General features: G+C 38.1%; 1 protein-coding gene across 1 annotated transcript; it reads right to left on the bottom strand.

The window, feature by feature from the left end:
• Positions 1–15,128: 15,128 nt before the first annotated feature.
• On the bottom strand, positions 15,129–16,353 carry LOC127859244 (polyunsaturated fatty acid lipoxygenase ALOX8-like). Its single transcript, XM_052396535.1, is given in 2 exon segments — positions 15,129–15,848; positions 15,850–16,353. Coding segments are annotated over 2 exon segments (1,224 nt in total).
• Between the last annotated feature and the right edge of the window lie 1,142 nt (positions 16,354–17,495).

Below are 17,495 nucleotides of genomic sequence, written 5' to 3'. Positions count from 1 at the left end.
TTTAAGTAAAAAACTTAAAGTGTGGCTTTCAACACTGTGTTTGGCTCAAATCTGTCAGTATCGAATTGGACAATAAAATGGAAGTTAAAGCTTTCGCAATTGCTGCATCTGTTTATTAAGTGATATTTAAATAAAAAGGTTTACTGAATAAAAAGTTGGATAAATAGAATAATAGGTTAGTGTTGATTATAGATCAGGTTTATCATGCTCGGCACGAAAAGGAAAAAGCACTCGCCAAGGCTCGTGCTTTTTGTTTTCAAAGCCTCCCATGATAAACCTGATCTATAATCAATACTTACCTGATATTCTATATATTAAAAATACACGTGTTTTTATATCAACAAATAAATGCAAACAACACATCTATTTTGCATGTATTTTTGTTGTTGTTTATGGTTGTCTATCATAGACCCTTAGTACTATCCCTACCACATATAGAGCGCAAAACGCGACACGTATTATTGATTTTAACAATGAGTTGTGATAAAGGAAACAGCCGCTTATCAAGGATGAGCTGTGTCCCAACAACCCGTTTCCCTAGAGTCAAGCACTCTTCGGAGTTTTTTTAAGAACCACATATACAGCGCGAAGCGCGACACGTATTACTATTCAGGTGGTATGGACCCATTGGTATGGACTTTTTTAGGTGACATTATCAATGCGCATTTTGTGAGATGAAGCAGATTTTTTAAAACCCACACAGTTCTGTTCCATTAATGAAAATTGCACACGGATGCCAGTAAAAAAAGGAAACCAATGTTAATAAAATGAACTATGGGACATTTGGGGGTTACAGCACAAAATCATAGATAACGGTTAGTTGGGGGTTATAACACAACATCATAGATAATGGTTATTTGGGGGTTATAACAAAAATCATAGATAATGGTTATACCAGTATCTTTTTCTGTTGTTTAAAATAATCGGCCAATATATTAATATTTACAGTAGAAAAAAAATCGTTCCATGTAACTTCATTGAGTGCCTTTTACACTGAAATTCCCGACGCCCTTTGATGCTTTGCATCAATACTTATCTTGTTGTATTTTTATATCAATAAATAAACAACCCTGTAGGTTTCAAGAAAGCAAACCAAACAGGTTTTGTCGGTAATATAAATCATATATAAAACGATGCACAAATCAATAACTTCGAGCTTAAAATTTATGTATTTTAAGCAATCGTAATGTCAGCATATTATATTATCCTAAATGAAGAAAGCAAAACAGCAACTACACAAAAATAATAATGCCTGTAATCCCATTTTATATTTCAGAAGGTCCGACTGCCTTGATACTTGCAAAGAGGTTACATATGCAAACACTCTAAGAACAGCAAAATACCTGACCTTGACACTGACCGTCTTTTGGACTAATTAAGAAAGTCCGTATTCTTTGTTAACCCATAATAAGGTGCTTCATTCAACATGGATGCCGCCTCCTAAAACGCCTTTGTACTCGCACTATGATGTCTTTGAAACTTAAAACAAACACCTCACCTAATTTGATTTGAGTTGGACATGAACCTACCTTTTTACTTATTCAGAACGTATATCGGTCAACCCAAATTGAGACTTCGTTGCAACATCATCTTCATCATTATTGCCTTGACCGGTCCGGTCGTTGGGTAAGAAATGAGTGACGACGACAAAGAGATTCTTGGCAAGTAAGGTCTGAAGTTGGCTACCGAGATTAGCTCATTAACGTGGAGGAACGTCTACTTTTTCACAACGTCCACCCAGCTTTTCGTTTGAAGGCCTCGACGGCGATCTCCTAACGTTCCCTGGAGCTCACTCTTTCACAGAAAGTCGTGTCTGTCGGCAGTCCAAACCAAGCCAGCTGTTGTCATTTGACGATTGTCAGGGGAATGGCTCGTGTGGGCCAAACACTGCTGCTGTCATGTTCCGGACGTTTTAGTTGGTCGTGTGCTCCATGTAGCATATGCGGCGCAGTCTTCTGAGAAACTTGTGTTCAAACGTCTTTATCCTGCGTTCTGTGTTCACATGAAGCGTCCAGGTCCCGTAGCCGTACAATTAAATAGAGGCTGCAAGGGAATTGTACAGCATCTTCTTGGTTTGGAACAGATGGAGCTGCTTTCTAGCAACCTGTCGGTTTTGCAGTTTCTGCGGTCAACATAACAATTTTTATCCGGACCTCAGCGGTACTGGTACTAGGTTTGAGTTGCTCCCTAAATAGTGCAGGACTAGATCTGAAGTCCCGTTTGCAAAATTGGGTTGAGAGATTTTCTCACTTGATGTTAGTTAATTAGTCCCTATACATGATAAATCACCGAGGTGCTTGTCCGTCACACTGCCAGGAGCCTCAAAATACCAAAATCCAATATGGCCGCCGACGGCCATTTGACAAAGAAAAAAATATTGCCTTTTGGAGTAAAATCAAATGTTTTACCTCTAAATTATGTTTTTGTTTGGTAAGAACTCGGTAATGAGAGGTCTTGTTAAATATGGAGAGTAATTGATACGGAAAGGTCAAGTACAAGGTCATATGATATTTAAACGACATTGAGTTGACCTTGGACTGTAAAAGCCAGTGTATAAACTTTAATGTGACAAATTTTGACGTTATTAATTCAATTACAATAGTGTTGTGCACGTTTTACGTAATATTGGCAGATTTAGATAATTTACACATGTTGTGAACCAATGTCATGTGTTGGCTGGGTAATCACTGAGTCATCCCCAGTCCTAGGGACAGGCTAACGGGCTTACACCTTATTCCATATGGCATTATAGCAAAAAGCACACAACTCATCAACATGAAATCATTCTCATTTTTATAGGTTTAAAAATACTTAGTTTCACATAGATTACATACAGTTCCAAAGTAAGTCATTTCAAGTCAGGTTTTCACAAGGTGAATTGTCCCCTTACCATGACAAAATGTGATACAAAGCACCCCAGCAGCACGGCACGGACAACGTCGAGTATCGCACTTCCCTGTACACTTGCAAAATATCAGCAAGCTCCGTGGTAAAGGCTTCAGGCACTTTGTGGGCAACAGCATGCCAAGGTGCTCCTCCCATCCACCATGTGTAACTGGTGCCAGCCGTGTCTCGGGACCATCAGTATTTATAAGCAGTTTACATGCCCTATGTATTAGAAAGGCTCCTCTACGAATGTGTCCTTTGATTACACTGCTTGTAGGAGGTAGGCAATCAAGTCCAGCACTAGCACTAGTATAGTTCTCTAGTCGTAGATGGTCAAATGTTTCCGCAGTTGTCGTCGATCTGGCCCCTGCCCAGACGCGTACCAGATACTTTTCTGCTAATGCTTCATCCTGCTCTGACAAGGTTTCTGTCTCTCCAAAATTCATTAAAAACTGTACCGAGTCAGAGGTCACAGCTGCATGCTTGGTTCCCACTTTACTCATGCAGTCGTCGCCTGTCAATATGTGAGCCTTTATCATTGTCTTTGCCAGCGGTGTCCCAAGCCGAGAAATTGCCTGATGCAACGGAAGCATTCGACGCTTCTCACCAGTACCATACTGCTGCCAGATTTCTTTCATACCGAGTGTCCAGCTGGAAATATGGAGTGAAGTGAAGCAATAATGCAAAGCTGTCGGTGTCGTTTGACATCACAACAACTCTTTGACACTGTTTGACACGAGCAGCCCACTCAACATGAGCCACTACCCTGGCATCGGCCTCCTTAATCCAGTTTAACAGTTCAGGAATGTCTTCACTACCAAACTTAATTGCTGGAAGAGCTTTATTGTCAGAGACAAGTGAGCTTGCAATGATAGGGTTGGCAAAGACGTCATTTCACACTATATCCCTTACCAATAGTTGAAGATTACGCTTATTTTCCTCGGATGCCCAGAATTTATTAAGTTGTTGTGGGATTGGTGTGTCTCTGCTCATGTCAATAATTGCAATACCTGTTGCTTCGTCTCCGCGCCGCAGCCGTTCACCTTCCTTTAAAGACATTTCAATGTATGAGTCTAGTACAAGATGAATGCACTCTGGCCCCTCACATATGCTTGACGCAGAGTTGATGACAGCATTGATTGCACCACCCAAAGTGGAAATTTTTTCAAGAGGCATCTGTCGCATCTTAGACATGAAGTCCACGATGACATGAGTGGGAAGAAGAGATTCCCGACTCCATTTACTGAGGTCCAGTCTAGATTCAATCTCCCCATTAAGTTTTGATTTATTAACATGGGCTGGGAGGTCACCATCAAATAATGGAGATGAAGAAATCAAATCATGACATAATATCTGCTTGAGGGACATGCCTCGTTCCTTTGCAATGTCCATGCTCCTCTGTGCATCTGCCATATCTTTGGATGACGGGGCTTTCCGTTCCTAAAGAATAGCTTTCGATGTCAAAAATGACTGTTTAAGATGGTCAGTGAACTTGGGAAGCTTTCTCTTTGAAATGGTGGAACTGATTTTTTTGGCTTTCTCAACTATTCTCTCCTGCCTGTATGCGCGGTAAACACGTTCACCATTTTCAATACATTTGAGAAGCCGTACAGCAACCTCTTTGTCAACAGCCAGTTTTGTCAGTAAATTGTGAAGTGGAACTGGAACACTGACCGTCACTATGTATGGGTTCTGACGTTCGAGCACATAGTCCAACAACATTTCTACATTGTGGTTGAACGAGTGACGACGAGTGGCGCTCAGCAAATGCTGAAGATGACATTCTGTGTGATCCATCGGCTTGTTGGTGGTTAGAAGATTGAGGAGGCTGGTGATGGACCTTATCTCATGGAACAAAAGCTCAAATTCTGCTACTGCACCAGCATTGCGTGTCTCTCCTACAACATAGTGACCTCCTGGACCCTTCGATACTCTCTGAATAGTCTGCTCAACCTTCATATCACCTGCAACACTGCAAAACCAGCCTGGGCGGTCTCGAACAACCCATTGACCAATGGAAAAGCGCCGATAAAGCTCAGGATGTGTGAACTCCATTACCTTTATTTGTTCTAGGTACCATGAACCGTAACGCAAGTAGTTAATGCAGTCATATTAAGCAAATATTTGCATGGAATCTTCAATGGTAGCTACATGCAGATTCCAGTTTCCTTCTCTGTCAGAGACTACCGCATTTTTGACGATGGACACTAACTGCAACCAAACACCAAAGAATTGGCAAAGCTCAGACTTAGCCTCACATTCTTTCTGAAACTCAAGAAAGTCTTGATGCAACTGTTCCATCTGCCCGTTAATAACCTCAAACTGCTCTGGACAGCGTTCATTGGCAACAAACATGTTTTGCAGTTCCTTCATCTGCTCCAGGACTGGGTATGAAGCCTTGCCCTTATGTTTCCAAAAAGCTTGCCACTCCAGTTTATGAATTACGTCCTCCACCATCAGCATACCAGTGAGGGCCCGTACATAATGACTGCCGTTCAACACTGTCTCTATCACACCTGGTCCAAACACCCCACATTCGATCAATGCATCATCTAGGCCAGAGCCTCGCAGAAACTTGCCCTGACATCTAAGCAGAACACGGATCCAATGGAAAGGGCCAATACAAAGAAAGAGGTCGCTGAACTTGTTCGTCTCGTGTAGGTAAATGTCTGCCGCAAGAGCGAAAACAACCTCATCCCACCATATTGCCAGCGATTCCTGATTTAACTGTCTTCGCACACTCTGAAAACAAGTGAGGCAATGTCTGACTGTAGCACGCTCAGTGATGGGTCTTGGTATAACAGGTAGGAAGCCAACACGCATCATCGGCACCACAGCAGAAGAAACAAGCGTATGAACGGCGGCCCAGACATGAGGATTTTCTATTTCTGAACCATTGCGCAGAACACTTATAGTAAATTCACGCTTTGTGGCTACATTCCGGGCAGTTTGTGTATCGAGCAACGTAGCCTGCTTAGTTTCAGGATGCAGCAACATATCTTGTGATAAGGCTGGTCTAACTATTGGTTTGATATGGGGAGGTACCTCTTGACATGGTAGCTTTGTCTTCAGAATTGGATGTGCACGGTTTATTCCTGTATTGGACACTGGGGGTTTGGAAAGAGGCCTTTTCACTGTGGCATCTTGAAATATCACTAGGGCAGCATAATGTGAACCTTCGGTACCAGATATTGATGATTTGTCAGCATAGTCCGAGTTGTCCATTCCAGCCATAATGTAGTCCTCGTTGGTGAAAGTACTGGGTATTGGGGTTTCTCCATCTTCTGAGCATTTCACGGCATAGCTAGCAAGAAGACTGCGGGCAGATCTAATGGTTTGATAACTTGAACATGCACCAATTCTGTTGAAAGCAGTGAGAAGGCTCCTGCTGCGATCTCTTTCATAATTTGCGTGACCAAGCATCATATGCAATGGTGTTCGCGTCAAGCCACTATGACTGATGTACACAAGCATCTGGAATAGGCAGTGTAGCTGTGTACTCTTATGGTCTTTCAACCAGGTTTCTGTTTGTTCTTGTGGAGAAGGATCTGCCTGTGTTGGTAAAGGACAGTGTAATAACTGTTCCTCTGCCTCCTCATGTACCTCATGTACCTCATCTTCAAGAGGCTGTAGAAGCTTCTCAATGTCATGCGCACTGCTTTGAAAAAGCTTGTACTTAGGGACCTTAAAAAGAGCTGACAAAAACGTGAGAAGCGGTCCTGGAATTCTTGTTCTTTCCCATGAAGACTTGAGGTCAGTTCTGTCGCAAAAACTATCTTGTAGGCCAAAATCAACGTCCTTGAGAACTTTTCTTAACTGGGTACCAGCTTCCTGCATAATGTCCTGATTCTTAAGTTTGATCACTATGTCAGCAGCGCTTATATAAGATGAAAAAATGATGTCAGATTCGTTGACTCGACTATTGGGCGATAGTGTGACCGAATGTCCATAGTGACTGATAATCAGCTGCTTCATATCACGGTTAAGGAATGTACTTGTAAGCACTTCACCTTCTTCTAACAAACTTTATGCAAACTCTACAATATCACTCATAGTGCAACATTCACCCTTTGCCAGAAGATTGTCAATATAAGGCAGGGTGCGATTGAAGAGTACACGCTTGATGTTGTTAATATCCGGTTTGATATGATCAGTAGATTTAATGTTACGGTCAAATTTTCGTAGGTAGCTCTGAAGACATGTGTTGTGGCAGTATAAGTCTGCAGAGATGACTGACTTTATACATTCCTCGTGGTTGTTGCTCAGACGATCCGCCACTCTTGTGAAAACTTCATCCTGGAAGTATATTGCAGCGTTGACGAATTTCTCAGCACTACCATACTCGCAGATTCTGTATTTGTCCCGGTTCCTCTTGTGTTCTACATTACCACATATTACACAAAGCAAAGTTCTGGGATCTTTCGGACAGCTAGGGGGTGGACATGGTAAAATGCTACGGCGAAGGGATTTTCTGAAACCAACACTTGTAGACGCCCCATTGTCTGTCTCACACTCCATTGGTTCTTCCGATATTTTTTCCTCAATAGCCTTCAGCTTGCCAGAATGTGTGTACGACTTATAACACTTATTGGTATTGTGGTAAGAAAACATACCATTTTGATCATCCGTCTTGTCATCCAAACGTTTGATGCGCTTTGTGACAATATCATTCCTTAGTGCAGCAGCTCTCTTTACCCTCGCACGCCCCGTTTCTTCACTGGTAAGAGGTAATTTGTTATCTTCCTGGCAGATGATGCGTAAACTGGGATGCAGCCCGTCTTCCTCTGCCACCAAGGGGACCAAACTTGTGCTTTTTGGAGAAGATAATTTAGATTCCATAGTAACCAACTGCTGAGTTAGTTAATAGTGTCCACAAATACACTAGCTCTTAAAACCTTGCATAGACTGATTTGACAAATGTTCTCGTTATTCTTCCTTTATTATAATAGTATTTTAATTGTTTTTATTTCACACGTGATTAACAATATAATCCAAATAAAACTGTGATTACTATAGCATATAATTCTAATTTCTAAGTTCTTTCTGTATTCAATGTCTAAAATCAACTGTTCCTAAATAATGAAAATTGCTAGAAAATCTGATGTCTGTATTGTCTGTATTATTTCAAAAAGAGATACTGCGTTGACATTTTCTCTGATAAACAGAGGCTGTAGAAATGTAAACATTTTTCACTAGCATCAGAGCAACAAAGCCAATTAATCAAACATGAGAACAAACTAAATAAACCAAAGTTTATCAAAATAACAGCCAGCATGCAGTGGTTAACAGACTCGCATTTCGCATTACCGTGACTTTTCCGCGTTTGTAAATAATATGATCGGATCAATGTTTGCAATCAAAATGCGTTAATGAGCATGAAATTAAATGATAATCTATAAAGAAGAATGGTTTTATTGCATATTTTTATAGATTTTAATACATATACCATATGCAAAAAAACATTTGACAATTTAAAACTGCATAAACAAGCGTAACATTTTAGTAAAATTGGAGCTGTCAATTCAGCAAATCAACGAATCTGAGAATCAAAGGACTGAGCGGCATTAAAGACAAAATGACCTTGTACATGCCGTTTCAAGGTCATACTGACTTTGAAAAGATACATTGACAACATAAATTGATCCTAAACACTATATTTAGTCAGTATATATATTTATTATAAATGTATTTTGTTGTTACGGTTAAAAAAAGTACAAATTGTATTATGTCAATGGCGGCCTTCTTTGAATCGATTATAGCAAAAACGTGGCATGATGCCAGACAAGCACCTCGGTTTTTGTGCATGTCTACTAACCCATAAACTCAATTCCACTGAGAAACGCCCTCAACTACATTTTGCAAACGGGTCCACATACCAGGTACAGGACTAAAAACTTGCAGCTGTTAATTTCTTCTAGCTTTTCGCGTGCATGGTGATGTATGCACTGCTGTTGTTCATGTTGTTCACCCATATCTTCGCCTTCATCGTGCTGACTTTCATCCCGAATGGTCTTGCTCTTCCATAGAATCTATTAGTAAGGTATTTAATGCGAATCTCAATTTGAAGATGAGTCTGCCAGGGATGCAGATTGAGGTGTATGCATTATATTCTCAAGAACAAAGATGCAGAGCAAACAATCCTGACGGACGCTTCCTGATGTCCTGGATAAGTCAGCCTTCCCTCAATTGAAATATACTGCCACTGCTTGCTTTTTCGTAGAGTTCTAGGTTGACTTGCATCAGTCGTTCGTCAATACTAAATTCTTTTAAACCCTGACATAGGCGAACAGGTCTTGCGCCGTCGCAAGCTTTCTTAAAGTTGATGAGGTTATACATCAAACTAAATAATAAAAAGCTTTGATCCAGTGATTCAACACTCAGAAAATGCACATCAACTGACCATATGTTGATCTTAACATGTATTTACTTTTGGACTTAGACAAATTCAAATCGGCAAGTGAATCAGTATTGAAAAACCTTTCATCATAGGCATATTTGTTTATTGAACCGCAACATCTTGTTTCGTATTTTATATGCGAATTTTCGCAATTAACCATGTTACCTGAAGCTCTTGTAATAATTAAGTTTAAGTCACCCTTCATACTTATAAAATCTGTATATAGAAATGATATTTTATTTAAGTAATTTTTGACTCACATTAATCACATTTTACAATGTGGATGTTCTATTTATCATTCACTTATTATGCAATAAGCGTTACCGTTATCACAAACATTATGTTTTCAAATTATTAAAAAACTTTCCCACTCAAAGGCAAATTGAAAATTGCTGTGTGCAACTAGCATAAAACAAGAACAGCCACAGCCTGGGAGTTTCTCGCAGTCTGATCAGAGTTTATTCTGTTTGCTGCCCATCAGTATCTAAGGGTTGGAAATGAAGCCTTTAAAACTTGAATGTATTACGAAAGGTCTTAAATTAAATTTAACTTTCTAAGACACAACACGTGCGTAAAAATACGTATCTAAGTGGTAAATGGTTATTTTACCGATCATTGAGTCATTTGTATTCGCAGATAGTTCAGATTGGTATATCATATATCAGAGACCATACTTTTAATACCATCCCTTAATGTATCGAATTAAACGGCAGTCTTGAAATCCGTTTTTCTATATTAGAAACGTAGTTCGTTAAAAATGGGCTGGGACAATGAGTGAAATTTATTATACATCTATTGTATTCAATATGAATTAATAAATAGGCGTCCTAGCAACAACATAACGCTATGAAACTTTTTACTTATCAATTGAGCAGTTATATCTTAAAGTTTTTATGTATTACTCTTTGCATCGTGTATTTTGTGTTGAGAGTAATCACGTTTTGCTATTAAAATATATCGAAAGTAGTTATTTTAAACACGTTTGTAAGTCTACTTTGTAATTAAAGTGTAATCATTCAAATGTATTATTTAATTTGAAAGTCCATACTGTTTAACATTTTCAAATAATTAAATTGCCATCGAACGTGCCGTTTGCAAATCATACGAGGGGTATGTTTTTTTACCTAATATTTAAGTCAAACAAATTTCATTTACATTTGTCAACTGTTCGATGAGCGAACTCGTTTCAGAAAGATCCGTTTTCAAGTATGTTGGTGCTTTAACGCGTCGTTAAAGTTCAGGTAAGTCAAGGCAGCGTAAGAACCGTTTAGGATAATTGTCAGATCAAAAGTCAACATGTTGGTTAAAATCACCCACGATAACTACAGTCCACTCTCGTTATCTCGAAGTAGGCGGGAACAAGAAAAAAAATCCAGATATCCGATTAGGCGTTTTCAAAGAAAAAAATGAGACGAAAATTGACCTTGTTTTTAACATCTTAATACCTGCTAAGTAGTCACACTAAAGCCGTCACCGTGTGGCATAATACTATCTACTTCCCTATATATTACCCGATATATACGCTATTTAAATGCTTTAAATGACGTTTTAAGTATTACAGAATTGCATGAACACATGCGTTTATAATTTTTCTGTCGAGTAAACATCCGGTAATGTTGCTATTTAAAGTTATGATTCAATTGACGTCCAATCAAGGCGAGGGATTTCCATCTGAACATGCGTAAATCACGTTGCGGAATACTGAGCTGTAAATGTACATTTTGCAGTTTGAAATGCAAATATCAATCGATTATTAGTACAGAATCAGTCCCCCTCTCTGCCGATCAAGATATCCCCCGGGATTGGATACCGGGTCCTTCTCTGAATTTCTCGACCGCCAACTCAAAATATTCTTTCAAGGTAGCTATGATAATGACTGTTGGAGTTCAATGATAGAACAACATTCTGCACATTTGCGACGATTTATATACGCAAAAATATAACTCCATGCATTTTGGAATTTTGTTTGTAATAACAATTAGTCTTTCGGCCTTTCGGCAGGCTGTATATTAATTGCAGTAAATTGGTGTTAAAGTGACAATTAAAGTGACAGGCCTTCCTCAAGTGTAAATGGCTAACGACATTACACACGTGTGATCATTGATATAATTAACAGAGCAATTTTCTACCGCACAGTATCGGGAGCAGCCGGGCGAAGCGGGACGGTGAAGTATCAAAGATTTTTTTTCTCACCTTTTGCCGACACTGGAACATTTATTCGCACTTCGAGATAAACCACAGTAAATACATGCAAAATCGGGACTCGGGACAAACTTTTATATCGAGATATCGAATTATTCGACATAACGAATATCGAGATATTCGATGTTTATTTATATTGAAAAAGAAGGAAAAAAGTTGGGACATCGAACTCCGACATATCGAGAGTATCGAGATATCCGATGTCGAGATAACGAGAGTGGACTGTACATGCTCAGACCTTTTGATGAAAGTGTTAGAAACCCGGGAAATTCGTTTGCGAACATAGCCTGTGCTACTGGATGCTTTACAGAATATGGCGGTCTTTAGATGCCAGTAATATCGAAAATGAAGGTATTTGTATGAATTTTTAAACTCTTCACACTCAAATGAAGAATATTGTATGCATTGAAGTTTTGAAACTCGAACAAAGTCTTTGGAAAGCAAGGCAATATCCCCGGTTATTCTAAAGGCTCGCTTACTAACAAAATTCCTGAACTCGTTTCATAAAATATGGTATAACAACTCGTGCTAGATCCTATACATATCCAGCATGAATTTTACAATAAATTAATTTGCTGCGCACACTTTTCGCAGTTACACATTATACTTCAGGAATCGGAATGGTGGTCATTTCAATAGAAGTAACAGCGTCAGAATTTAATTTGTTATCATCGGAAAACCTTAGGTTAAATCCGTACAATTTAATAAAGTCATCAAATAAGACAATTGACCTGAACTTTGCAGATGAAGGCTAGTAGGCATGAATTTGTACTGTGTTTAAAAGAATGGACTAAATTGTATTTCATTCATTAAGTTACTTATGGTCGATTGAATCAGTTTACGTACACAAATAATTGGTTAATACGATTTGTGGTCCATTTAGACAGGTCATTGTTTGGGGATTATAAGCAATGCAACGTTATTCCTTGTCAGGTTACGCATTTTGCGTTTGTATTTGAAATTTGTAGTATGCTTTAATGAATTTTGAATAATTGCTATTGTGCCTGTACACGTTTTATGAATATTATTGTATGATGTATTTCTATGTAAACATTTCAATAAACTTCAAAACGAATGAAATACAATAAAACATTGTACGTAATTATCGACGGCTAACATTCTCTCATTTATTTAGGTTTGTATGAGCAGAACAATTTCAGGTTTTAATTTAATGACGCGATTTCTGCATAAAAATAGTCTCACCGTGCACGGATGATCGTAATGACAGTCTCAAAAGACCACTTTTTAGCAGTCTTTGACTATATTGTATCTCCACCGATTTTTAACAAACACACGTATCAATGAAATAACACTTACAATTATTTTGGTGGTTAGCTTTTATTTTCCTCAAGATTATTTGCGTGAATATCTAAAGTATTGATAGTACACTGGTATTGTAAGTGAGTGGTGAACATGTATGTTCATATATTACTTTACAATGTATCTACTTGATAAAGCATAAACTAGAGTATAAGATATCATAATATATGACGAATCATGGCTTTTAATTGGTGTAAGACTTTCACATTACAAAGATGCTTAAACAAATCGTTTTCTAAAGATTCAAAAAGGCTTTAATAATCATTAATAAGGAAAACAAGCATTTATTCAAATCCATAAACACTCGCACAGATATAAACATAATAACCAAACTAATTCAACCAAAGAAACATGTTGAATAAAATAACCATTACAAATCCCAAAACAAACTAAACTAAAACAAAAAAATCACGCTTCAAGACACCGTACATTTTCAGAAAACCATTTAACCCATTTATGCCTAGTGGACTTTCCCATCCTTCTAAATAGGATCAATTTATTTCCAAATTTAGGGATTTCTAGTATACTTATTTTTATATTTAGAATATTTCTTTAAGAAATTCCTTTAAGCAAACCGCACAGACCCTGATGAGACGCCGCATCATGCGGCGCCTCATCTGGGTCTACGCTGTTTGCCAAGGCCTTTTTTCTAGACGCTAGGCATAACAGGGTTAAACTGCAATAAACTACTTAACAAATGTAAAACTTTTATTTTACATCAAATTACGCATCAAGCAGCGTAAAACTTACTTAATTTGACTCGGGCATCAACAAAAAGAATTGGCCTACCCATTAAGTGCATATTATTCAAGCATTGTTAGGTTTCGTTTCAAATGTTTTTTAAATCCATCAATACAATTTCCGTATTTTTCTAGTACTACAACGATTTATTATAAAGTTAAACATATCTTTTTAATGAAAACACCACCTGAGTAGAAAGTCAACATAAACATCAATATGTTATAACAACTAACACGAATATAACTAATACATAATTATTATTCTGATTATTGATATCAAAACAGAAAAGAGTATTATATTTATCATAATGTTAATGTACGTTAAATCAAATACAGGAAAATAAACGGTTGTAGTTAATGATCACACGCAAGCATCCTGGTGGTCTTATTCGGTTGTTTTGGAGAAAACCTTGTTTGATTCTTTTAACACATGCAATTTCAACAAACACCATGAATAATTTTCAGTGTACATAGTCGGGCATTGTAGTCTCAAAAGACCGATCTTGACCCAACAGTATTTAAAAATACAAAAAAATCAACTAAATTACGATTTATGGATCAAAACGTGTAATGGACATTAACATTACAAAAATAGTAAGCATTCTTGTTACAAACGGTATGACAATTTAAACATTCTTAAATAATATTCAAGAGAAAAAATCATGCAATAAATAGAAATAGAACATGCAAATGACAAAATAAAACATAAACACACATTATAATTACAGGCCGCAAATACACCAAACATCACGAAAATACCCCCTCCCTATACACACCAACAATCACAATGAAACAAAAAAAACATAAATGTTGCTACATTATTGACATGTTTAATAGTTTATTCAAAACTTTTTATTTGTTACTTCTCAAATTAAACATGATTTTAATGTTACATTTAACAAAATGCAAACGACCAGAATGATGTTTCCTTTCTGTTGAGTGCAGATTATTCAAGTATGGTTTGTTATTGTTTTGGATATATTTTACAGCCGCATTTGTGTGGTGAATATTGGTGTCCGCCTTGCGACCGGAATGTCACGGGTTCGGTCCTAACAGGTTTTTTTAATGATATTTCGAATACGTAAAATACTGGTGAAAGGGAACGGACTCGTGGTGGTTTCTTTACGTCGAGGGCTTCATATGCAATCGAGCTAAAACAAATAGGTTTAAAGAAAAGTAATTGTTAATTTATGAATATAATAAACTTATTTTTCTTACTATCCGCATACCGATTGATTTTGAGGCAAATTGCAATATATTTTAACCAGTCCGCTCTGCTGCAACGAAAAAAATCTGCATTCCATCTAAATTAAAATCAACATGTTAACACATATCTGTAACATGTATTAATAAATATTTTGTATGAATGTATAAAACACGTCCAGAAAAAAAGCGTATTCATAAAACATGTACCGGAAATAACCGTATACATCAGAAGAACTATAACGCATTGTTATCTTGGGATGTGGTTAAAAAACACAAGACATATTTAAATTTGTCCTGAATCAATCATTCGCTGACCATAGAACGAGTAGAAAATAAGGCTACTGTAATTCGATGTTCAATACATTACCGTGTTTTTCTTAGATGCTGATAGAATTTGGTATTAAGCTTGGAAGCATGCACTCGTAGCGGATTGGTCTTTTTCTGTTCCTTTCTTGGGTGGTTGCATTGATCTTTTTTAGCTCTTCTCGAAACTTGTTCACAATTTCCAATGCTTTCTGCTCGCAGACGTAATCTTTTTCAAAGTTTCCCAACGGTTTCCCGAAAGAATGCTCGCTGATAATTTTTGCTATCGTCAGAAGTTTGTACTGGTAAGAGCGATCTTGAATGGCTTGCAGCACGTCGCGTTCAGAATGACTTCTTTTGTCGCTAGGCGGATTTCCTCGTAGTTTTGATGGGTAGTTAATCATAAAGGCGTACTCATCATACTGCTTGAAGTTCACACCCGAGTGACCCGCACTGCACGTGTAAATGATGCTCGTGACGACCTGAATCAACTTGTCACGTGACGCAAACGTCCCGTTGACACCTTCAACACCCAGGACCCCGAGGCCACCATTTGCTATGGGTCTGTCCAGTTCTGCCAGCCAGCTCTGTAGCTCAATGTCTTGAGACAACACGGTGTCGGATGGATAATATAGGAGCACGTAATCTGTTACGTATTGCAGGATTGCGTTGTACGTCAGAAGTGTATCATCCCGGAAGGGGTAGTAGGAAACTACTTCTGGGCTGTCTACACCCCTCTCTTTGAGGTTGGCCGGGAGCGTTCCTTCCACGTTGAGCTTCCATTTGGTTCGGTAACTCAAAGGCTCCTTCTGTACCTACAGACACTACTGTGTCAATAAAGCCTCCTTTCTTGAGCAAAGTCCCAACAGCAAGCTCATTGATTGTCATCATATACATTAAGTGCGGTGCGATGAGTTTAAACATCGGGTGTGACTGCGACAGATGTCGGTGAACAGATACCGCAAACCCCTCCATGACGATGTGTGTGTACCCAAGATGGCTGATCGATTGGTGGACGCATGCGTCTGCGTTATTGAACCACATCTTCGCGAGAATCCATGTGTATTTGCTGTCAGAATGAAAGGAGACGGGATTGTCGTCGGCGTTATCCTGGAACAGCTGTACGGCGATGGGAACGATTTTGTCATCGTTTCGTCTGTAGAACAACGCTATGGGAGAGCACACTACACTTCCGTTCCCCTTTTTACACTTGTTCAGAATCGAATGATCTATTACAAAAAAACGCTTGTTCGATAATTCCGATCGCAGGGTATCATTTTGTAAGAAGGGTTTTAGCATTTCGGCTGTTACCGCAAATTTCTCAGGTATTTTCGTACACAGCCTGATCATTTCTTTGTTTCTGCCAGCAAAACGCTGCATTCCGAATTTGATATCGTCGTCCCACCTTAAAATAACACATTCGCCTTTTTACCAACATTCAGTGAATTTTAAAGTTGTATCAAAATATTCTACTTGCTTACTACGATAAATAATAAAACTACTCTGGAATAAAAGTGCAATGATCAGACATAGGATATTTGCACAATAAAAGATAAACACTAAGAATCCAAACATGTAATATACCGTGTTAAGTCTGATGGTGCCGGAAAAATAAGTCCAAAGATGTTTTTTCACGTCATTTAAATCTTTCCAATCGTTGCCGTGGAGAGCCACCTCCTTTGATCAGCTGGCAAGGCAGACCCACCTATCGCTGTACGTATTCGTAAAGTTTCCGCTGTTCAATTAACTTTTCTTTTCGTCTTTCTGTAATACACACATATATATATATATATATATATATATATATATATATATATATATTTATACGGGTATATAATGAAAATTAAATATGCGTACATATGAACAGCGTATTATTATCGACTGGAAAATTGAGTTATATTTTCCTGCCATGAAAGCAAGTCGCTTATTTTCTAACCTCGTGGAAGAGGTACCGTTCAGTCAGAATACAACTTTTTCGATGAGAATTCTGTCAGCGTATCGGTGAGCACTGAGGCCCAAAAATCGGGTTTCCGTACTTTTTTTCACTTTTTATACCCGAAAAATCCCATTTTCCTTTAAAAATCGTAGAAAACACATACGCTATTATACTTTTCGCATGTTTTCCCGCTAAATGTAATCCAATCAATAAAATAACACAGCTAAATAGTGATTTTCTATAGATATTGTACCTGAAGACTCGGTATGTGCGTTTTTTAAAGGTTCATATTACACTAATTCCATTTCCTATAGGGTCCCATTATATAACTGCAAACTTTCAAAGCATTTTTCTTGTATCTCCTATACATCAAATTTTGCAAGACCTTATCTTTATCATTTTAAAGATAGATCTGTCCTCTTTCAATAAATGCAGTCAAAAATAGATGGTCTCGCAACTTTTAAGAAAGTAAAATTCGCCCAAAGGCAAGCACCCTCGGAAAACA

This window comes from Dreissena polymorpha, chromosome 1, assembly GCF_020536995.1.
Source record: "Dreissena polymorpha isolate Duluth1 chromosome 1, UMN_Dpol_1.0, whole genome shotgun sequence".
Taxonomy (NCBI): domain Eukaryota; kingdom Metazoa; phylum Mollusca; class Bivalvia; order Myida; family Dreissenidae; genus Dreissena; species Dreissena polymorpha.
The sequence above is the reverse complement of the archived record's forward strand: the minus strand, read 5'-3'. Positions and strand labels throughout refer to the sequence as shown.